The 25,159-nt window shown below is 36.4% G+C and overlaps 1 protein-coding gene across 1 annotated transcript in view; it reads right to left on the bottom strand.

Moving 5' to 3' along the window:
- The window catches only part of HERC1 (HECT and RLD domain containing E3 ubiquitin protein ligase family member 1), a 205,360-nt gene that overhangs the window by 45,073 nt on the left and 135,128 nt on the right, over positions 1–25,159 (bottom strand). The window contains exons 35-46 of the mRNA XM_057542678.1: positions 24,200–24,439; positions 23,724–23,807; positions 21,396–21,916; positions 18,780–19,531; positions 16,781–16,979; positions 14,495–14,655; positions 7,648–7,764; positions 4,925–5,156; positions 3,775–3,899; positions 2,569–2,768; positions 1,315–1,583; positions 497–549 (exon numbers count right to left, since the gene is read on the bottom strand). Of these exons, the coding sequence (XP_057398661.1) occupies positions 497–549; positions 1,315–1,583; positions 2,569–2,768; positions 3,775–3,899; positions 4,925–5,156; positions 7,648–7,764; positions 14,495–14,655; positions 16,781–16,979; positions 18,780–19,531; positions 21,396–21,916; positions 23,724–23,807; positions 24,200–24,439 (2,953 nt within the window). The remainder of the gene's footprint in view (positions 1–496; positions 550–1,314; positions 1,584–2,568; positions 2,769–3,774; positions 3,900–4,924; positions 5,157–7,647; positions 7,765–14,494; positions 14,656–16,780; positions 16,980–18,779; positions 19,532–21,395; positions 21,917–23,723; positions 23,808–24,199; positions 24,440–25,159) is intronic.

The raw sequence follows: 25,159 nt of genomic DNA, 5'->3' as shown, positions 1-25,159 counted from the left end.
GCAGAGCAGTCAAATCCATTTAAACCAAAAGCACATGTTACAGTTGGTAATGGAGGTTTCAACTAATAAAAAATATTGTTATGGGGCCAACAAAAAGTTCTTGACCCTGTCCATAATCATTAGGAAATGAGTTACTTCAAATAAATGAATGCTCCAGATAAACTGATGCTCACTTCAATTTCTTATCTTTTACTTTCCTCAATTAGGATGGAAATTCAAAATGTACTACATACTTTCCCTCCTTTGAAAAAATATGTATGCCACCAGAAATTAACATTCTGTGGCAAAACTAGTATTAGGACCCAGGTCTTTTTTGACTTTGACGTTTAAAACTAGGGCTGTTGCTACCAAACTATCTTGAACTTTTGGGGGGAAGTTTAAGTTAACATGTATGTAAATACAAACAAACACATGAAGGTAAGTTTTAGTAACAGATGTTAAGCAGAAGGTACATACAAAAATACATGTGAAATAAAGAAGCTCTCAAAACAACTACCTTCATACACACTGTCCTGCTTGCCAATTAGATCTGGAGCTTGTCCCTTGTACCTGCACCAAACACAAAGAACATTGTGTTTTTATATAAAACAGTTAGTGCCCCAAAGTGCAAATTATGTCATTAGGACATTTAAAAAAGTCATTAATAAAGCAACACAAAATTAAAAAGTGTGTTTCATGTTATGGGCTAATGTAATAAAAACTATTGGTATGTAAGTGTTTACAAAATCAATGACTATTTTACCAAAATACTGGGGAGGTTTCTAGGTTACCTACATAAGTCTTTTAATCAAAACCTATTCCAGAACGCCTTAAAGACTTTAATAGTTGACAATAAGGGCAAAAACCCTACTCAATAGCAAATAGTTGCTATTCAAGGGTATAAAGAAGTAATATTTTCATGGAAGCCCATTTAATCTAAACAGTCTATATTTTTCATCAAGAAAAAAGACCTTAAGATGTCAAAAATATGGTGAGAAACACCAAAGAAAAAAATTGAACATAAGCCTCCTGAAGGTTAAAGCAAGGGTCCCACTCACAACATGACAACAAATTAAAGGTTAACCCAGTCAAACTCCAGTGAAGGACCTTAGGCCATACCACTGTTCCCAGACTACAGGCTCCCACCTCTGGCAGGAACTTGAATTCTTTCACCTCCCTCATCCTTGTCCCCAGTTCAGCAGTCATAGGACTTTATAAAGGAAAGGTTAAAGGTTACTCCTCACATTAAAAAAAGCTACAATTCCCATGTCTTAAAGAGAGATACTTTATATACTTCAATCAGAGGGTATGGATATCTATCCAATTTCAAGGTACCTTTCAGAACTTGTTGCCTTGGATTTGGTCTTCAGGGCTAAGTACTTTTCCCTGCAGCTGCCACACAGCAGGTAGTATGGATTTCCACTCCCACATTCACCACCGAACCAGCCATCCACATAGGAGCCGTTGCTGCGATAGCCCTGGCGGTTTGCACTGCGCCCACAGCCTGGGTGATTTCTCTTCATGTGCTGATTGAAGCTGACGACACTGCACTCACACAGTTCACATACCACCACTTCTTCCCTGTCTTCAGACTCACAAACATGCTGCACAAAATAATTTCATATCAAATTATTAGTCAAGTTAACATAAAATTAAGAAGAGGTAAACAGATCATTTATTATGTTAAATTAACAACTTTGTTTACATATGCTGGAATATTTGCAAGATGTTCATCAAGGCTATATAACAAAGTTCTTTCTAATCAAAATCGAGATCACACAGTCTGAAGGTGTTCTTTGCCCCTTCCTCACACTAATAAGTGACAATAAAAGTAACTGACTATCCTACTGAGAAAAAAGTTATTAATAAAAATGACAATCTGCCCCATCTCAAATGATTTAAAATCCCTCCAATGAAAACTACTTTCATCTGATCATAACATGCATATCTATTTTCTGAATTTCTGAGAAGTCATTTGGATTCATTTATCTTATTAACATAATATGGTATATGCTCTTTCCTACAGAACTTATACCTGTGAACTTCTCAGTTTCCCTGCTACAAAAAGTGTAATGCTAAACAATGTAAACATACAAACCCATCATGTACCCTGCCCTTGGATGGAGGCATTTACAAGATCTAGGTGGCACTGGTTCCTAGAATGAGGCATTACAGTGATTAAATAGAACCTATAAAGAAGAAGAGCATGCATTCAGATAGCAAGGTAAGCACAGTAGCCATGTTAAACACCCAGCAGAGCTGACTGGGACCTGATGCCTATTTTGTAATCTACCTTTGATATCAGAAATCAAACTATCACAGCACGGCTCTATTCATCTAGTCTGGGGAGAGAAGCAATAAAATCGCACAGAGAAAGCAACAAGAGAGACTTTTTCTTACTAGTTTGTAGGTATCAAAGTAACCTCAAGTGTTAAAGCCCAAAACTTTAGGATGAGATGTCAGACTTTTCAGAGTGTTACAACTCTAGGAAATGCTGTTATTAGTAAGCTGTATGAACAGGAGGGCAGGAAAGTAAGTCAGAGCAGCCCCCGCTGCAGTCACACACACCCAGGTAGGCCAATCCAGTACCTCTGGGATCCACATTCCCAGAATATCGTTGTCACTGGTCAGGTCTTGTCCAAACATAGCTTCCATCGCTTCATCATCAAGATCAATTTCCAATTCCTCATCTAAATTAAAGTCATACAATGCCCCTGGGTCTTGTTGCAAAGATATTCCTTCTCTCCGACTTTGATTCCTATGGGCCTGCACAGAGCGGTATAACCCCGCTCAGAACAAAACAAGAAAGGCATTTTATTTGCATGTATAAAATAATTCTGAATATTTTGCCAGTTCTTGACTGCCATACAATGCAGGTGAGAGCCTACCTCAGCTGACTTATTGGATTCCATACTATAAACATAAAACTTTACCTAACATATGTGTTTCCTCTTCTGTGAAATGGGGATAATAGTATTCATACCTTGCAGAGCTGCTGACAGGTTTAAATAAGATAATCTATGTAAAATATTTCATAATGTCTGTTATATAGAACACTCAATAAATATGGGCTGTTATTATCCTTTTAGTTTTTTTTTTTTTGTCAGTCGCTTTCACTATATATTAAATACACATCCTATATGTTCTAGGACAGTCTCAATTTTTCTGTTCCCATAAATTACTGAATCATTATTCACGTTTTAATAGTTGAAAGATTAAACTCTGTTTTGACAAATGACATATTCTAGATTTTAGTTTGGAAAACATATTCCCTATAATTTAAATTTCACATGCCCAGAACATAATCTTAAAAATATTTACTAAGGTAATGAAAAAATATATTTTTGCTTATCTGGGCCTTACCTAGTAGTGAAGTCCTAAAATTCACAAAGTACATCAGAAAAGCCAGTGCCTACTTTGGCACAGTGCTCTTTCTAGCTCCTTCTCACCAGTGATGTCTTAAACATGCATCTTCACTTTTTAAATTATAAGTATTTTGAGGGCAGAGAGAGCATTTATGAAATTTCTCAATATTTACAAGTGACCAGTATAGCCTTCTGCACCCAGAGGGAACTTAAAAATAAATCTATGAATGTATGCTGTGATTTAAATTATGTAAAATTATATAAATGCATAGAAAGTAATATGCAAATAGTTGCTCTTTTAATGTGGAGGTACTGAATACTTAGTATCATTAGTTTACATCTTCTTTAATGTTGCTTTTACATTTACTTTAAAATATAAACAAACTATATAATACTTTCACCAAGAGAAGGATGTGAAACATATACTTACCTGCTCTTGCTAGCAATGTTCGAGCAGCTAAATCAAACTTGTGCCTTCTTGTAACTGCTGAGCGACCCCTAGCGGGTGGTCCACTTCCAGAAGCTGCATTCTCTACATGATCCAGATTATCAGGGCTAAAAGAGCAAGTTTGAAAGCAACACACATTTTTAAAAATAATCATGAACAGAAAGCAAGGTGCAAGCTTGCTTGTAGTACTTTTTCCTCCAAATATTATCGAGAACAAAATATGGTTTGAAACATATCTTTTGTGTCTGGCTTATAAATATGTCATATTGCCCTGAGCAATAATTTTATCTGGTTTTGAAATATACCAACAATGAAATTACACTTAATGCAAGTTTAAATTCAAATGAGGTCAACGGCCTTAACTAAATCCTAAAGGATTAAATACTTAAAAATTGAAACGATTGGGAATCCTTGCCTTGGAAAAACAGATATTTCAAAATAAGTTATAAATATATTCACTGAGCTTGTCAGAAAAAGTCTGCATATTAATATAAGACACAAGCCCCCCCATATAATTTCATGAGCTAAAATGAAACGAAGATTTAAAGTCATAAGAAGTGCTGAAGGGGGAGGATTCTAGAAAGAATTATAGAATATTTTATTACATTTCTTTTGAGGCTAGGCATTATCAGAGAATTCATTTCACAACTTTAAAAAGGGGTGTATTGTACTGGATATTAAAAACTAAAGAAGAAATGAAAATATAAACCCATATTAAGAGACAGAAAAGATTTAAAAGTCCATTTCTATTGAATGCATTACTTTAAATCAATTTATATTAAAATGAACATTCTAGTTTATATCTCTTATATAAGATAAAATTATTTTATCAACATGTTTACTTTATTTCAGAATAAACTTATTTTAATTTTTAGTTTCTTCTTTTCAGCAATTTTATATTAAAATTATTTCCTTATTTTCATAAAAACATCATTCAAGTCAAATCCTGTCATGTCATTCTGTTAAGCGTGCTTCACAGAAACATAAGCTTGTAACTGAAATGTCCACCTTTTCATCTCTCTCTAGTTATCAACCTTATATACCATTAGAAGCATCTATGAAGGGACATAACGGGGTTCTTGGGGTACCATTTATAAAACATGGAACAGAAACATGGAAATTGGAATTTCACCTTTCACTAAAGCCTTCCTCCATTTCAGCAGCATCAGCTGATGGTATGTCTCCTGGTGACTGCAAATAGCAGGGATCATTTGACTTCCCACCACTGCCTACAACTGCGGCTCCGTGCCTTGAGTCGGCTGTGCTGCCTGACTGGGGCTCCTCCTCATCCTCATGCCCAGGGTGCTCTATCATCCACATGGCAAGGACAGTGATGTTCTGGGCATCAGCCTCTCCTCGAGCACCTGAACAGGGGGAAAAAAAGGTCTAATACTGACTTTGGGCAAAATAATTAGTTATTCATGCTATCAGTTTAAGACTGTCTGCTATGTTGCCACTGTAATTGAATCTTGTGTTAAAAATCTTACCAACCTTTATGGCCTCTTAAAAAAGATACTGTCTTTAATAAAGATGGTGCTTCTCATAACCGCATATAATGATACATAAAAAGTTATAGTAAGAAAAAGAAATAAAAGGAATACAAATTGGAAAAGAAGTAAAACTGTCACTGTTTGCAGATGACATGATACTATACATAGAAAATCCTAAAGACGCCACCAGAAAACTACTAGAACTAATCAATGAATTTGGTAAGGTCGCAAGACACAAAATTAATGCACAGAAATCTCTTGCATTCCTATACACTAACAATGAAAGATCAGAAAGAGAAATTAAGGAAACAATCCCATTTACCATCACAGCAAAAAGAATAAAATAACTAGGAATAAACCTACCTAAGGAGGCAAAAGACCTGTACTCAGAAAACTATAAAACACTGATGAAAGAAATCAAAGATGACACAAACAGATGGAGAGATATACCATGCTCCTGGATTGCAAGAATCAGTATTGTGAAAATGACTGTTCTACCCAAAGCAATCTACAGGTTCAATGCAATCCCTATCAAATTACCAATGGCATTTTTCACAGAACTAGAACAAAAAATTTTACAACTTGTATGGAAACACAAAAGACCCCGAATAGCCAAAGCAATCTTGAGAATGAAAACAGAGCTGGAGGAATCAGGCTCCCCAACTACAAAGCTACAGTAATCAAGACAGCAAGGTACTGGCACAAAAACAGAAATGTATATCAACGGTACAGGATAGAAAGCCCAGAGATAAACCCATGCACCTGTCGTCACCTAATCTATGATAAAGGAGGCAAGAATAAACATTGGAGAAAAGACAGCCTCTTCAATAAGTGGTGCTGGGAAAACTGGACAACTACCTGTAAAAGAATGAAATTAGAACACTCCCTAACACCACACACAAAAATAAACTCAAGATGGGTTAAAGACCTAAATGTAGGACCGGACACGATAAAACTCTTAGAGGAAAACAGGAAAAACACTCTTTGACATAAATCACATCAAGATCTTTTATGACCCACCTCCTAGAGTAATGAAAATGAAAACAAAAGTAAGCAACTGGGACCTAATGAACCTTAAAAGCTTTTGCACAGCAAAGGAAACCATAAACAAGACAAAAAGACAACCCACACACTGGGAGAAAATATTTGCAAATAAAGCAACGGACAAAGGATTAATCTCCAAAGTATACAAACAGCTCATGCAGCTCAATATCAAAAAAACAAACAACCCAATCAAAAAGTGGGTGGAAGACCTATGTAGACATTTCACCAAAGAAGACATACAGATGGCCAAGAGGCACATGAAAAGATGCTCAACATCACTAATCATTAGAGAAATGCAAATCAAGACTACAGTGAGGTATCACCTCACACCAGTCAGAATGGCCATCATCAAAAAGTCTACAAACAATAAATGCTGGAGAGGGTGTGGAGAAAAGGGAACCCTCCTGCACTGTTGGTGGGAATGTAAATTGATACAGCCACTATGGAGAACAGTATGGAGGTTCCTTAAAAAACTAAAAATAGAATTACCATATGATCCAGCAACCCCACTACTGGGCATATACCCTAAGAAAACCATAATTCAAAAAGACACATGTATCCCAATGTTCATTGCAGCACTATTTACAATAGCCAGGACATGGAAGCAACCTAAATGTCCACTGACAGAGGAATGGATAAGAAGATGTGGTACATATATATAAAGGAATATTACTCAGCCATAAAAAGAAATGAGGGTGGGAGAGGGAAGGTGGGAGGGAGGGAGATGCAAGAGGGAAGAGATATGGGAACATATGTATATGTACGACTGATTCACTTTGTTATAAAGCAGAAACTAACACACCATTGTAAAGCAATTATACTCCAATAAAGATGTTAAAAAAGAAAAAATGAAACTGGATCATTTGTAGAGATGTGGATGGACCTAAAGTCTGTCATACAGAGTGAAGTAAGTCAAAAAGAGAAAAGCAAATATCAAATATTAATGCATATATGTGGAATCTAGAAAAATGGTACAGATGAACCTGTTTGCAGGGCAGGAATAGAAACACAGACGTAGAGAACAGACATGTGGACACAGGGGGAAGAGGAGGGTGAGATGAACTGGGAGATTAGGTTTGACATAAATACACTACCATGTGTAAAATAGATAGCTACTGGGAACCTGCTGTACAGCACAGGGAGCTCAGCTCGGTGCTCCGTGATGACCTAGGTGGGTGGGATGGGGAGAGGGGGGAGGTCCAGCAGGGAGGGGATATATGTATACATATAGCTGATTCACTTCACTGTACAGCAGAAACTAACACAACATTGTAAAGCAATTATACTCCAATTAAAAAAACATTAAAAAAAATTATACTACCTGTGGCTTCCATGGCTTTCGCAATCTGCCGGAGAGAGAACCCCATTTCCAGCAAGGGTACTGCAATTGCTGGAGGAGGAGGAGAAGTTGAAAGTCTACTGCTTGGGTCTGACAAGGCTGAGACAAAAGAAAGAGAAGTCCTAAATATCACTATATGCCATGAGTAAAAAGTATTCTTACAGTAACCATAATTCCCAATTTCCTTAATAGTATCCAAATATAATGAAATGTTACTCTACTAAGAATTCTCTAATAACTAAATGTGATTAAATTTGATATAGCTTTTTAAGGTTTTTCTTAAAGATAAACTCGCTATTATGAAACAAACCTGCTGAAAAAAATGTTTAATGTTTTCCTTTTTAAAAATAGTTTCCTACTTACAAAAAATTTCAAGCTTTACAAAAATTTGTAAGAATAGTACAAAGAATTCTTTTACCCCCGAACCACTGGAGAGTAAGTAGCAGACATAATGCTCCATCCTCCCTGAATACACTAATATATTACTCTTACAAATAACAACGTTCTCCTGTATAACCACAACGCAACTATCAAAGTCAGGAAATCAACAGTTATCATCTAATCCAGATTCCATTCTAGTTTCAAGGAAAGTCCTGATAATGTTCTTTACAGCAAAGGATCCAATCCAGGATCATCTTTACATTTAGTTTTCATCTCTCTTCAGTCTCCTTCACTTTGATACTTTGAAGATTCCAGGCCAGTTATAGGGTAGAAAGTCCCTCAATCTGATGTCTGCCGTTTCTTCATGATTAGACTCAGGTTGTGCATTTTGGCAGGAGTAGCACAAAACTGATGTTGCCTTCTTCTTACTGCATTCTATTAGATGGTTCATGATTTCATGTTGTCCCATTACTGATGATGTTAACTTTGATCACTTGAGTTAAGCCGGTATCTGCCAGGTTTCTCCACTGTAAAGGTACTCTTTTTTCTTTTCTTTGTAATTAATAAGTATTTGTGGGAAAACACTATGAGAATAGGTAAATATCTCATTCTTCATCAGTTTCACTCTGCAACCATTTATGCTTATTGGCTGAATTAATTATCATTACAATGGTTGACAAATGATGGGTTTTTTAAAGTCCATCATTGCTTTCAGATTCATCAGTTGGTATTCCACTCTAAAGCAAAGCTTCTCCTTTCTCCATCAGTGTAGGGTTATGGATTCTCATTGCATTCATGAGTTATTATCTGCTATTGTAATTATTATTTATTTTTATGCCCCAAATCTCCCAGATTTGGCCAGTGGATGCCCCTTCACTCTGATTTCTATATCCTTCAAGCCTGTGCCCATCATCCTCTGAGTACTTTGTCACTTTATGGCACAAGCTATTCTAGGCTCATCTCATACTGAGACCTGAAATCAGCCATTTCTCTCTCAGAAGATCAAGGTTCCTTCTAGTAGAGAATGGTATTTAAAAGATCGGATCTTGGCACTAGGTGTGTGTATTGCTACTGAAGCATCACTGCCCCAAGGCCCTCTCAGTGGACAGCTGCTAGTGGAGGCCCTCTTCACCCTATATGGTTCTGACACCTAGTGCCAGGCCATATGGACACTTCTTTGCCCCACTTGGACTCCAAAACCTTATACCAGGCCACTCCCCACACACACGAGGTGTTTTTTTTCACCCCAATCTGGCTCTGACGACCCACTCTGGACTACCATGCCATGCACCTCCCATACTCTGCTGGCATGAATGCCTCCCTAGCTTGGCCCCACTTAATGGCTTTCAAATTGAATTAGTAAGGAAGAAGGGAAGGAGGGAAAGAGGGAAGGATGGAGGGAGGGAAGACTATAACTCTCATTTTTGCTTAAAAAAATGTCATTACTGCTACAGTGGTGATAGCCCTGATATAGCTGGTGGACTTCTTCTTGCCATGGTAGAGTAACAGAGACTAGATTTACCCTCACCTTAAACAACTAGAAAAACAGACAAAAATTATCAAACAACAGTCTGCAGATATTGGACAATAGGTAGTGCAGGACGGTGATCCCTGAGAGAAGGGAATCAAATGAGGCAAGGTGTACAACTGCCTTAGCTTACTGCCTGGAAAGAATTTCCCAAACTGCAGGTCAGGGAGGGTAAATTCAAGCCAAACTCAGTGGTCTCTCTGAATGGCGGAGACAGAGTAAAGAGTTCAAAAGTGGCTAGAATTCACAGGGCAGAATCCAGAAAAGGGAGATCTGTATGGAAAGAGGAGAGCTACACAGATAGAGAACTCCAGAAATGTGCAGAAGGTCCTCTTCCCCTCAAATCCTCAGTTGATGCTAATACAGCAACTATCCAAAGCTAGGGAAAGAATCACCAAGAAGCAGCAGGCAGAACAATCCTTAGAGCTCACATAGGGTTGGGAAGTTTGTGTTACAACAAGCCAGAATGAAAAAACTTTGTAATGCATAAGGTATTAGATAGAATACCAAACAAACTAAAGGCTGTTCTGGTCCCACCTAACAAAGCTTAAAAGGAAGCCTTGAAAGAATCAAATTGTTTTCAAGTTACTTAACTGAATTCTAGAACAAAGTTTAAGTGTAATACAATTAACGAAATACAAAATATCCAGCACCCAACTAGGTAAAATTCACAATGTCTGGTATCCAATAAAAAATTACCAAACATACAAAGAAACAAGAAAATACAACTCAAAATGAGGAGAAAAATTAATTAATCGAAACAGATCTAGAAATAATTGATAAATTAAGTACCAGACACATTAAAACAGATACTATAAATACACTTGATTCTCATTATTTGTGGATTCCCTATCTGCCAATTAATCTACTCCTTTAAGTTAATTTGTAACTCCAAAATCAATACTCACGGCACTTTCACAGTCATTCACATACACAGGGTGACCAAAAAATTCAGTCTTCTGATGCATTTGTTCCCAGCTGAGGTCAAACAAGGGGATGCTCTGTATTCTTGTTTCAGCTCTCAGACTATAACAAGTGTCCTTTCATGCTATTTAGTGTTACTTCTTTTGCATTTTTTGCACTTTTTGTTGGTTATTTCATTGTTTAAAATGGCCCCCAAGTATAGTGCTGAAATGCTGTCTAGTGTTCCTAAGTGCAAGAGGGCTAAAATGTGCCTTATGGAGAAAATATAAGTGTTAAGCTTCACGCAGGCATGAGTTAATAGTGTTGCTGGCCATGAGTTCAATGCTAATGAATCAATAATACATATTAAATATGGTGTCTTTACATTGAAACACACATAAAATAAGGTTATATATTGATCAGTTGACAAAGTGTGACCAGAAGCTCACAGAAACCTAGCCCTGTATTTTCCCTAGGGAACAATGGCTCAGTTTTCACTAATTCTGTGTTCACAGACTATAACTGTTTTAATAATGAGAACTGTTATTCCATGTATTCTGTAAGGTAGAGGAAAGACTGAGTATGTTAAAAAAGACATGGGAGATTAAAAAAAAAAGAAATACACAGAACTTCTAGAAAACTACAATATCTGAAGGGAAACATACACTGGATGGGATTAAGAGCAGATTAGACACTGCAGAAGAAAATGTTAGTGACCAGAAGACACAACAATAAAAATTATCCAAAATCAAACACAGACAGGAAAAAGAATTTAAAACAAAAACAAAAAAAGAGCAGAGCGTCAGTGATCGTGATCTGTGGGATAACTGCAAGTGGCTTAATATACATGTAACTGGAGACACTGAAATGGAGGAGTAGTGGAACAGAAAAAAAATCTGAAAAAAATAATGAATGAAAAATTTCCAAATTTAATGATAACTTTAAACCCACAGATCCAAAAACCTCAATAAACCACAAGCACAAGAAACATGAAAAAAACTATACCAGGGCAGATCACAATCAAATTGCTTAAGCCCAGTGATAAAAAGAAAAATCTTAAAAGCAGCCAGAGAAAAAGGCATATTACATCAACATTAGAAAGACAGAAGACTTATCACTGGAAACAATGCAAATCAGAAGACAGTAGAGCAACATGTTAAAGTACTGAAGAAAAAGAAAAAAACAACTGTCAATATAGAATTCTATTCCCAGCGAAAATATCTGTTCAAAAACTTAAGGTGAAATAGACTCTTTTGGACATATAAGATCCAAAAGAATTCATCACTAGCAGATCACTACAAGAAATGTTAAAGGAAGTCTTTAAAGCAGAAGGAAATGATACCAGATGCAAATATGGATATACATAAAAGAATAAAGAATCTCAGAACTAGAAAATATGTGAGTAAATAAAAAATACATACTTTAGTTTTTTAAAATATCTTTAAAAGATAATTGGCTGTATACAGCAAAAATAATAATGTATTATGGGGCTCTATAAGATTCATAAAAGTTAAATTTATAATAACAGAAGTACAAAGGCTGCGAAAGGGGAAATGAAAGCATACTATTGTTAGATTCTTTTATTATACATGAAGTGGTATAACATTACTTGAAAGTAGACTGTGATAATTAAGAATGTATACTATAAACCTAAAGTAATCTCTAAAAACACAATAGCAAGTATAGCTAATAAGCCAACAAAGGAGATAAAATGGAATTTTAAAAATACTCACTTAATTCAAAGGAGACAGAAAAAGAGGAAAAAGGAAACAAAGAACTGATGAGATGAAAAAAAAGATGGTAGATTTAAACCCAGCTATAACAATAATCACAATAAAGGTAAATGGTCTAAACACCCCAATTAAAAGGTAGAGAATGTAAGGCTGAATTTTAAAAGCTGGACCCAACTATAGGCTACCTTTAAGAAATCCACTTTTGGGGCTTCCCTGGTGGCGCAGTGGTTGAGAATCTGCCTGCCAATGCAGGGGACACGGGTTCGAGCCCTGGTCTGGGAAGATCCCACATGCCGCGGAGCAACTAGGCCCGTGAGCCACAGCTACTGAGCCTGCGCGTCTGGAGCCTGTGCTCCGCAACAAGAGAGGCCGCGATAGTGAGAGGCCTGCGCACCGTGATGAAGAGTGGCCCCCACTCGCCGCAACTAGAGAAAGCCCTCGAAGAGAAACGAAGACCCAACACAGCCATAAATAATAAATAAATAAATAAATAAATAAATAAATAATTTTTTAAAAAACTGCTTTAAAAGAAATCCACTTTAAATACAAAGACCCAAATAAGTTAAAGGTAAAATGATGGGAGAAGATATATGATTATAAAACAAATAAAAAAATCAGAAGTGGCTATATTTATACCAGATAAAGCAGATTTAAGGGCAAACAGTATTAACACGGATAAAGAGAGTCATTTCATAACAATAAAGAGCTCAATTCATTAAGAAGATATAAGAATCCTAAATGTTTATGGACCTAAAAACAGAGCTTTAAAGTACATGAAACAAAAACTAATAAATGAAAGGAGAAATAGACAAATCCACAATTATAGTTAGAGATTTCAACACCACTCCCACAGTAATTGATAGAATAGGTAAATGAAAAATAAGTAAGGATAAAGAAGACTTGGACAACACTATCAATCAACTTGACCTAACCAACAATTTCTAGAACATACCACTCAACAGTAGCACATACACATTTTTTCCAAGTGTAAATGGAATAGTTATAAAAACCGACCATATTCTGGGCCATAAAACAAGTTTCAGAAATAGAGTCACAGATGTAGAAAACAATCTTATGCTTACCAGGGGGGAAAAGGGGTAAAGGGATAAAGTGAGAGATTGGGACTGACATATAAACACTACTATATGTAAAACAGATAACTAATAAGAGCCTACTGTATAGCACAGGGAACTCTACTCAATACTCTGTAATGACCTATATGGGAAAAGAATCTAACAAAGAGTGGATATATGTATATGTATAACTGATTCGCTTTGCTGTACATCTGAAACTAACTCAACATTGTAAATCAACTATACTCCAATAAACATTTTTTTTAAATGAATAAGCTTAAAATAGTGAATTGAACATAAGCATTTAGTTCTACTAATTCCTGAAAACCCATTAAAATGGCAGTAAAGGAAATATTTTAAATGCAGAAATCCATAAGGACAGAGAGAACAGGAAAACTGCAATAAAATTTTAGAAGTTAGAAAGCCAATGGGCAAACATAAATTGCCTCAGTGGTCCTGAGAAAACTGAATCCTACAATAGCAATCAGGAAAAGTCAAAACAACAGACTTATTCCTCAGAATCTCAAAATGTTCAGAAATGGGTGGCAGCAGATACTTCTGGAAACGAAAGTGAGGCAAAAAAATAGGACTGATTGAGAGTCTAAAAAGCAATTAGAAAATGGTACAACCACTATGGGAAACTATAGGCAGTTTCTAATAAAGTTAAATATCTACCACCAAAAAACAAATAAATAAAAATAAAATAAAACAATTCAAATTATACAAGATATGTTTTTGATGACAATGAAATTAAATTAGAAATCAACAATAAAAAGATACCTGGAAAATCCCCTAGTATTAGGAAGCGAAATAACATACTTCCAAATAACCCATATGTCAAAGAAGATATCAATGGTAAACTAGAAAGTACTTGAAACTGAATGAAAATGAAAACATAGCATTTCAAAATGTCTGGATTGCAGCCACATCAGTGCTTAGAGGGAAATTCACAGCATTAAAAATGCCTATTTTAGAAAAGAAGAAAGGTCTAATATGACTGATGTACAGTACATTACTTCTTTCTTAAATAGCCATAATTCAATCTACAGCTTCAAAAGAGAGAAGACAGCTCAGTTTGATGGGGCAGATCCCCCTTAATTAAAATCACTGTTTTACCTTCAGTGAAGACAAAACACAATGCCCACATAATAAAGTCTCACACATATGGAATGTCAAGGTCTGGGTGTCATAGTGCATGACAGCACACGCACCTGTGCGGTTAGCTGGCCTTGCTGACTGGGAATCAGGAGAAGTTAAGCTTTGCCTCCTTCCTACTTCATCAGAAGGAGAGGTGGGTAATGATGATATTGGAGGAGTCTGTGCACGACGTGTGGGAAGTACAGTGGTAGTTGGGTAACTAGAGAACATTTGCCTTTAAGAAAACAACAATGGTTAGCATAGAAATCCAATTAGAAAATAATATATACATCACAATCTTCTTACAGAAGAATATGAGACCTGGAAAACTATACAAGTTAGCTATAGTTTAATTGGGGAGAGGGAAGAGAGACTCCACAGTTTTAAAAATCATTACCTCCTAGGATGCTTTTACTATAAAAGTAATACCTTTTCATGTGTTCAGCAAAATGAAAGCAACATAGCAGGTGGGGGGAATACAGCAATTAACAAAATAGATTTTTAAAAAATCCCTGCCTTCATTCAGCTTTCCTTCTACTATAATACCAAGGTGACAGGGGTATTTTGGTAGGCATATAGTAGTTAGAGAATAAAGAAGGCTTCTAAAGATAGATAACTTATAGTTACTTCAGATACATACATTCGCTATAGCCATGAAATTATTCACATGGATTCAAAGTGAGAATCTATAGGTAAGTTACAGAAAGAAAAGTGCCCAGTCACCCAACACAAATGAAAAACAGCATATGAATGATATATCAGCTGTGTAGAGGGGTAAAGGTACAGGAGAAGCAGCCCCTCTCACGCTGAAAAGGCAGACACTGGCTAAAAAATAAGTCCAGGAAGATCCTCACTGAGTGACTGCTCTTTAGATACGTCCAAAAGAACTAATAACTTTTTAAGCATCAAAAAAGCACTGCCAACCCAGTCAAACAACTGTGATATGATGGTATCCACATAGGGGGCAGTTGTTCCCTGATTTTTCTTGTATTAAATGATGCTGAGCCAGGCAGAGACAACTGCAGCTCTACTACAGTCACAGCCAATAGCAGGAAAATGCAGACTAAAAGGAAAGAAGGAGTCACAGGCCTGGTGAGTGTCTCTGGGAGCAAGGGAGCATTATTTTACCACTGAATTCCATGCCTATGGAGTTCGCAAGGCAACAAAGACTCACAGTGCTACTGATTCTCTGTGGATGCCTTGAATTCTGTAATTGCCAGAAGGATTAAAAACCATATTAGAATATCCTATCACTCTTCTCTTCCTCCTTTCTTGAACAGAAGCACTTCCTGGAACTGTGTTACTTAAGTGAGAGAGCTAAGAGGCAGATGTGTGGGGACCGGCCACTGGTAGCTACTAGGATTAGCGCTCCTTCTGTCTAAGACCAGAGCAATAATTCTTAATGTGTGAGCTGAAGCTCACTGCATCAGAATCACTGGAGAAACTTAACTCAAATGCAAACTAGGTGCCACACCAGACCTACTGAATGCGACTTGCTGGGGAATACAGCCCCAGAGATTTAAAAAGCTTCCCAGGTGGCTCTTGTGCACACCAAAATTTTAGACCCATTACAATAATAGCCACTCTCTCTCCTATTCTCTAAGATGTGTTTACACACTGGAAACAATAATGACCTATCAAATAAGGGAAGGGGGGAAAGAAATAAGAAAAAGGGAGACTAACTATTCTGCTTCCCTTCATTTCACTTAAGCCCTCATTAAGAGAGCTCACAAAAGTCTCTCTCTAAAGATTTTCACTCAAAGGTTTTTATTTTATGTATACATCTGGCAAACTGAAGCAAAAAGAAACTTAAAGTCTTTGGAATTTATGAGTCTACTAAAATAGGGTTGGCTGAAGAAGATCATAAGACATGCTCTTTCATTTGAAAAGTAGACTTGTTTGACCTTATAGAAAGAATAAAAGTATAGTTAAAGAATTATGCTTAAAAGGAAAACACCAAGAAGAGAAAATCGTTTTCCTGGAGGTAAGCTCTTTCTTGAGGCTCTAATATTCAAAATACAAGTATTTACCTTTGGAGGAAAAAAAATATTCAAAAGCTTAGCCAAAAAAAAAAAAAAAAATCATTTTAAGAAGATAGAGTACTACAGTACCTGATTGTCAGTGGTACTGCTGATTAGATCTGGGACCACCACTAACTGGTTGTGAGACTTTGGGCAAGTTATTAAACTTCTGAGGGACACTTCCAACTTCAGTAAAATGAGTTTGACTATATGATCTCTTGGGTTCCCTCTAGCTCTAGAATGCCTTGACTTAGTTGGACACATTCTTCACAAGAGAACAATTGTGTGTTTAGAACCATAGGCATCAATATGGCAGACATTAAAGGTCAACTTCCCTACCTGAGAAGACTAAGTGGCATCACTCCTGGGGACTCAGATGCAGGCACCGTTTCTGTGTCAGTGACTGGAGTGGTGGCAGTTGTGGTGTCCTCCAGTGAGCTGCTCATAAAGGATGTTGTACTCGAGGCTGATGGGCTAGTGGTAACTGGCGTCTGTGCCTGTTGGGCTTGGTCACTTTCTTCAGCTTGTTGATCAATCTCTATAAACCAAAATTAAGGTTAAGAAAGTAGTAAGGATTTGTTTTTTCAAAAGTGACAAGGGAATGGGAAACTTTTAATTTGGAAAGCTTCTAAATATATTTCATAAGTATCAATTTCTGCAAAAGATTTACAGAAAAAAATGTTCTTATATATATACATCTTGTATTCACTATTGTACTCATTGTTATAGACTCTACAGACAATAATGTAACAAGCCCTTGTAATTACTCATTTCTTATTTTAGAGAAGGTGCTCTTAAAAACAAAGTTTCACTTTTGTTTGTAAGATTTAACCAGAGGTTCTCTAAAGATCATTAAAACTGTGTTTCCTTAGCACTTTGATTTTGATGCCTATCTTTAGTCTTTAAACAAGCAAAGATGAAGATATGTAAATACAAGAATAATAAAAACCTAAACAGAAACTCCATGTTCTAAAAAGGACAGTGCTTCACAAAATAAACTACTCCCAAGAGTTAAAAAAAAGTTAAAAGGTCTAAGGGCTTACAAATATTTGTAATTTTTCTTATCTGGCAAGGGAGCCTACAAATAAACATAATCAAAACAGCAGTTGTTACAAATAGAGAGCTAATTCTATTTGGCTTGCTAAATGATGAAGTACTTTTCATAATCATGATCTTAACACTCCTATTTATAGGCACCACACACCTCTCTCTTCCTACTTACAATCTAAGCTAAAAAAGGAAGAAGGGGAGGAAGGGAAAAGGTAAAAGAAGAGGAAGAGGAAGAGGAAGGGAAGGAAGAAAAAAGAATGGAAGCACCATGAAGGCAGGTGACTTTGTTTTGTTCACCGCTGACTCCCCAAAATCTAGAATAGTACCTGGCACACTGTAAGCACTCAGTAAACGTTTATTGAATGAACCTCATTTTTATCTCAGAATTCGTATTATCCCCAAAGGTGAGGATAAAAGATAAAACAAGGTTTTTTACACACAATATATAGTCTATGAAAGTAGTACTTTAAAAAGTCCTTTAAAACGTCTCTGAGAAGTTATCAGAATAATATATATATTAAATCAGATCAGTAAATACATGAGTACCTTCTGTGGCATGAGTTAAATTTCAGTTTTACGAAATGTAATAATTATTAAGTTCTAATACTTGCATAGGTTTAAAATAGAAAATTATAGGTACAGGCACACCTCGGAGATATTGCGGGTTTGGTTCCAGATCACTGCAATAAAGCAAATATTGCAATAAAGTGACTTTTTGGTTTCCCAGTACATCTAAAAGTTATGTTTACACTATACTGTAGTCTGTTAAGTATGCAATAGCATTATGTCTAAAAAAAAAAAAAAGTACATATCTTAATTAAAAAATACTTTATTGCTAAAGAATGCTAACCATCATCTAAGCCTTCAGCAAGTCACAGTAGCAACATCAAAGATCACTGATCACAGATCACCATAAGAAACATAATAATGATGAGAAAGTTTGAAATACTGTGAGAATTACCAAAATGTGACAGAGACACAAAGCAAGCAAATGCTGTTGGAAAAATGGCACTGAAAGACGTGCCTAACCCAGGGTTGCCACAAACCTTCAATTTGTAAAAACTGCAGTATCTGCGAAGCGCAATAAAATGAGGTATGCCTGTAGACAGATGATTATTAATATAAAGAAACAGAAAGGAACTGTTTTCCTTACAAAGGAAATGTGAAAATTGCTTTGGCCAAAAAAAAAAAAAAAAACTTGTAAGTCTTTAATAGAATCTATCACTTCTGACAATTATGAATAATATCAACAGCACGGAGCAAAAATTTAAAAAATCAGATAACTCACCTTGCTTAATTTTGCCCCCAAACTGGTCTTCCAAAAGCCCATGGACCACTAACTTATAGATGACGGCTTGAGCTCGTTCCAGGTCTGCTAATCCCAGCGCTCTCTTTATGGGTGACCGCATGACGGCTCGTTTCACCATGTGGCGCATCAAGAACTGAAGGGCCGCACGCATCTCCACGTCTTCATGAACAACTGGAGAGCTCGCACAGTCTGAGTTGTGGCCATTTTCAGCCAGAACTTTTGGTATCAGCAACAGTTCAGCATATTTACTACAGCCAAGAAGAGCACTAAGTGATTTCATAGCACCGAGGTAGAGATAGGACAGCTGGACTGCTCTGATTTCTGACTGGGCTATGTCATGGTTTTTGGATATGTGTTCGTGATTTTTTCTTTTTCCTTCTGTTATTTGATGTTGGGATTCCACACCTGGCACTGTTGAATCTAAAGAAAATGAAGCTATTTCGTTTTCTGATTTGGAGCTTGTGGTACCCTGACTTTTAACGTCATCAGATGTTAAGCCTGTTCGTGTATCTAAAGCAGATTCACTCTCAATTTTCTGCTCAACATCCCCTTTCTCCTCAGACTCATGTCGGTGTTTCTTTTCATGTCGCTTGGTGCTCTGTTTGCCCATGTCTTCGTGAATACCAGTCAGATATGTGAGGTCCAGCAACACAGAAGCCGTCAGGCCTCGAAATCGTGCCACGTCAAAAGGAAGCGGTTCACAGGGTTCCAGATTATACAATGGAGTATCACTAGGCGACCAAAAAGTTGGGAAGCTTTAATAAAGATCAGAATGACACAGGAAGAAGCAAGTGAGGGATAGACAAGAGGAAGGTACAGAAAATAATGTAGACAAAATAAGATGTATCATGTACACAGTACAGAGAATAATTTGCACAAACTAGAGAACTCATTACAACAGAAAAATGAAATCTATTATGAGAAAATGGGGAGATGTGATGTTAAACGCAAAAGCAATGAGATGTTCATGTGCTTTCAAATAAGAATATTCATTATTATATAATATAAGCCAGGAACTGGCAAAATTTCTGTAAAGAGCCAAACAGTAAATATTTTAGGACTTGGAGGCCACATGGTCTCTGTTGCAACCTTTCAACCCTGCCATCATAGTGTGAGAGCAGCCACTGATACACCTGAATGAATGTGTGTGGCTATGTAATTTTATTTACAAAAAGAGGAGCTGGGCCAGGTGTAGTATGCCGATCCCTGATGTAAGCTATTTGGAAAGTTTGCATAATAAATCTAGTTTATTATATGGGTAATGGCCATTTATAACCTGTTCCAGATAAGACTTTGTTTCATTCAAAAAAATTACTGTGTAGTCTTCAATAAATGCTTCTAATTTAGTTTAAGCAAAAATATGGTCACGTATTTCCTGATATTCATCAAGAATTTCCATAAGTTTAAACGTGTTGTAATTAAACAAATTGGAACAGAAAGCTTTAGCAAGTATACAAAGTTTGGTGGCATACATTTGTTCTGTTAACCGAAATCTTGGTTCTAGCTTAACCTTTCAAATCTTGTTTTCCCTTTGTGTCATTTTTCTTGTTGGTTTTCATTTAATTTAATTACTTTGCTATATCATATACGTCTTAGTAAGGCATCATAAATCCTCTCCGAAACAAGGCAAAGAATAAAAGAAAAGGCAGATACTTTCACAGTAAAATTTTCATTGCTTTCTTAGCTTGAAGTCCATTAAATCCTGAAATTGTGTGAAAACCTCACGTATGGTTATTTTTCAGCTGAGAGGGTCCATAGCTAACATTAGATTCTAAAACAGTACTACCTCCAAAAAATACTGAAGAACCACTGTTTTTGATACTGTCCCATGTCATATTAACAATGGAATCACTTTAAGCAGTATAATGAACAGTTACATACTATCATCAATAAATCCATGTTTTCAAATGATATAATTCTGTACAGTCATCAGATGAGTCCCCTTATCGACTGAGATACTTGACATACTTCCCTTTAAACATATAAAGTTTCTATTTCACACAAATCTTATCTGATTGTAAACACATCTAAATGCTTTTAAGCACACAGTTTGTGCCAAATAAATGTAATTTTCATATCCATCCAACATGTTGCACACTAAGGGTACAAAAATATATGCTTTAAAAAAAAAAAGGCAAGAATACTTAAAAATCACAGATAATCCAAAGCCTAATTTTAGTCACTCAAATGTTCCCATCCTACATTCAAAGCTCTCCTACATAAAATGTAACTGACAGATCTGCTGACTGGCTTTTTTCTGTCCCAATGTGTAATGGAAATGATTAAAAAGGAGGAAGCCAAATGAAAAATAGAAAGAAGGATCCCAGTTACACCTAAACTAGCGAGCTCACCATTTCTTCACAAAACAAAATAAAAACTATATATTTTACAAGCCACTAGTATTCCAAGGAACACAAGTTTGGGAAATATTCCTTTATGAAATCATAGTACTCATACCCAGATGTATGAAACAAATTATTTTAAAAAGTTAACTGGCAGCTCACCTAAAATACGTAATTACTCACTGTCCATAGGCAATGGTCCATTTCACCAATAAATACTCATTTGCTAAAAGTGTAACTCAACAAATCATACCTGATGGTAATTTCTGCTTCATCCCATTGGACTTTGGCAGACGTGCTGCCCTCCTTGACCATTCCCAGCAGCGTGGCATGGCGCCCAGTTTGCTTGTGAACACACCGACCTCCAACTCTAAGACCAGCATCAACTCCTCCTATCACTGCCAGCACGGGCCATACCTCTATGCAAAGGGTCCTCAGCTGCGGCTCTGACAGGTCAGCAAGGCCATGTCTATTGTGTTTACCTTTCTCTTCCTCTTTGCTCTCCTTCTCCTCTCTCATTTCATTTTCCTCTCGGCTTTGAACCGAGCGGCTTTTCTTTAGCTTCTGACCTGAATCTTTAATACATATCTTAATTTTGTGCAGCCTTTCCATCATTTTTTTGTTAATGCAGTAAGTCCAACGGTCTGTTCGATGAAGGATACGAATAAGCTGAATAGTGGCCTCTGCCAGCACTGCTGCTACTGGACTACAAATGGGGTCTCCTGGAAGTAAGTCTCGTGGTGTGCCACGCATCTGCATATCACAAATTTTCACCTATAAAAGAAAAGAGGGTAGCAAATGTGTGATTATTAATAGTTCTCCTAAACTATTAATTCTGTAAATTATAAAACTATAAATTCTAGCACATGTATCCCATGTGGAACTAGTATTTGGTCTCCTGATACATATGTATTATACTATTGGCCCCCAATAAGGAGTGAACAAATATTACAGTTCTACTGAAGTTAGTAGCAGTATGGTCCTGTGAAATAAGCTACCCTGTCATTTAAACTGCGTGCAGTCTGTGAGCAGGAGTGCTGTTGTGGCCACCCAAAAGATAGATACAGACCAAGGTGTATGTGACTGACTCCATTTAGCACCAACCCCCCACCCCCCGGAAAAGTCTTGAGGATCTCTCCACTCTAGTCCTCAAGACACCAGAATAATAATGAGTCCTGGGACCATCTTGTATTGTTCCAGGGGCACAAAGATAAAATCACAAGGCTAGAAAATTGATATATTCCCAATCTGGACATGCATTTCAAATAAGACATAGAGGCTGAAAGAAGAGCAAGACTTGGGTTCGAATCTTAACTCTGTGTAATTTTTGGAAATTATTTAATCTCACTAACCTCAGCTTTTTCATCTGAAAAAAAAAAACTGGCACTAATAACAGTATCTATCTCTTACTATATTAAAGATTAAATTAGACTATGCACATAAAGTGCTTATCAGTACAGTGCCAGACACACAGTAAATGTTCAAAAAATGTTAACTATTATTAGTGTTGTTTTTTATCAGATTCTGAAGTCAGAAAAGGCTTCTGGGTAGAATAAAGTGATTGATACAAAGCCTATGGTGAAATTAATTCCTTCAAGGTTCACAAATGTTAGGGAGCAATAGGCCATCATTCTAACCAGAACATACCAGAACCTATTCTGGGCTGCGAGAATATCATCAGGGAAAGGGATAAAAGCGGGTACTGGGTTGCCTCTTTATTTCATTTCCAGTTCAGTTTTGTTGACTACGTGGTTCAAGAAGCAGTTCCCCTCTCTCATGAATGGCTAGCTTGAAATTATACCTCCTTGAAAATTTTAAAAATATATTAAAAGCCCAGAATAAATGGTAACTTTCATGGTTAGAATTTACCAAATCTAGCACTTCCATTATAGACACATTATATATGAGATGGCTTGAAAACTTTCTACTAAAAAATAACTAGAAATTCCAGAGACCAGACCTAGGCTACTTTTACTTGACGTTATATCCTCAAGTAAAAGGATGGGGTAGAAAACAAATCAACCCACAGGGAGACCACAAAGAAGTTTCTCTCTAACTGGGTTTTACATGAGGAGAAAAAAAAGTTTTTAGTGAGAGGGTATCTCTTTAATACTGTCCTCCTGAAGGTTTAAGGTTCAAATTTACACCATCGACAAGGTCTGAGAACCCTCTCAGCTGAATGAATGAAAGGCAGCTTCCCCATCATGACTGAAACCTCCATTATTCACCTAACGGTATCTGATTACATTGAAGATTATTTTTAGATTTTTCTCTCCTATGCACAACTGCCAATAAACCAGATTATCCCTAACCTATTTCCTATAATTCCTATAATTGCACACATGTTTGAAAGTTGACTCACTATATTCAAATTACCAGAATATCAAATAGTGCCTTAATAAAGAGCAAAGGCAACTTCTGAAAGTAATCTAACCTTCATCTGGAAGAGTAAATTATCTGGGCAAGTACTTTTAATAGTAGAAATAGCTTATTATTTCTGTGAACTCTGATGTTAACAAATATTAATAAAAAATAAAAAATATCCTTTATGCTTAATTATAAAGGTTTGAGGTTTCATTACCTTTTCCCCTGGGTTGCTACTATAGAACATTATGCATGGGTACAACTCTGCTGCATCCACATCTTCAAAAGCTAATTTGGGTTCCTATAGTGTGGCAGAGGTGATGGGAAAAAAAGGAAACAAAATTTTTTTTTAATTGACAATATCCAATACACATTAAGATTCAAAGCTCTTATGAGACAGAATAAGTTACTAGAGCCAAATCTCAATTAACCTTGCTAACCTTGCTAAGGAAATTCCACATATAATAAATGATCTTAATTTGTTCCTCTGTTTCAACAATCTTCCTGGGATTTTACTATCTTTCTACTTTTTTTTTTTTTGGTGCTGATAAATATTATAAGAACCAAAAGGTATTAGAGAAAAAGCAGAGAAGAGCAAATAATCTATAAACTGAATAGCTAGTACCTGAATAACTGAGTTGAGGATAAATAAAAACAGGAAAACATGCAATGCTTCTGAATGAGTTTCGGTACCTCTCCATTTTTCCCAAAGGAAATGGTCCTGGCTTCCATGTCTAACACACAGGTAATGAAATCTCCTTGAGTAAAGCTGGACAACGTCAGAGTCTGTTCTCCATTGTGATAGAGGTTACCACTGTAGGCCCGATAGAGCCACATATCCGAGGTAGTACGGTGGTTAAAGTCATGTACTGGCCAGCGAGAAACTCCAACACAGGTGCCTTCATTACCTCTGTTTTCCTTCACAATGTAAAACTAAAATGAAAGTGGTAATGTTCACTAATATTCAAAAAACTTGTTTATATACTATTAACTGTATAAAGCCATACTGGGGAATATGTCTGTAAATAATATTTATGAGAATATAAATAAACATATTTTCAGCTTAAGTGAAAATAACACAAATGAAATAATTTCATGATTTTGTAAAGATTTTAAGACAAATTTAATCTTTACCTTGTAGAACATTTAGAATAACCTTTGAGTATTTATTTAAAATAAACAATTTTAACTTACATCTTAATTATGAAGCTGAGGAGGTACGTCCAGTCCAGAAAATTATTAATGGAAAGCTTCAATTCTTTATACAAATTTTCTAACTACTCTCTTGTGTATACTTCTGTGCAGAAAAGAGTTAATATAGCAGGCCTGAGACTGCTGCCTTTGAAAAGGCATGCTTGTAACACTGGCCCTTGGCTAGTATCTGGGAATTCGACTTGTATACAGTTTCCTACACTGTTAGAAAACTTTCCCTAAATGATTCGGGTGGCTCACCAGGACAAGAATGTTTGAACAAACAATGTGGTTTACACTGAACACGAACTTTCCTTTTGGGAGCTGGAGTTTTGGTACATGCCAGGCAGAGGGTACCTTCATGATCAGTCTCCAATAAAAATCTTGGGAACTAAGTCTCTAAGGGGGTTCCCTAAAACATCACACACATGTTGCTGCATTTTGTTGCTGGGACAAGAGTGC

Source organism: Balaenoptera acutorostrata, chromosome 3 (genome assembly GCF_949987535.1).
Source record: "Balaenoptera acutorostrata chromosome 3, mBalAcu1.1, whole genome shotgun sequence".
NCBI lineage: Eukaryota > Metazoa > Chordata > Mammalia > Artiodactyla > Balaenopteridae > Balaenoptera > Balaenoptera acutorostrata.
This window is presented reverse-complemented; position numbering and strand designations above follow the sequence as displayed.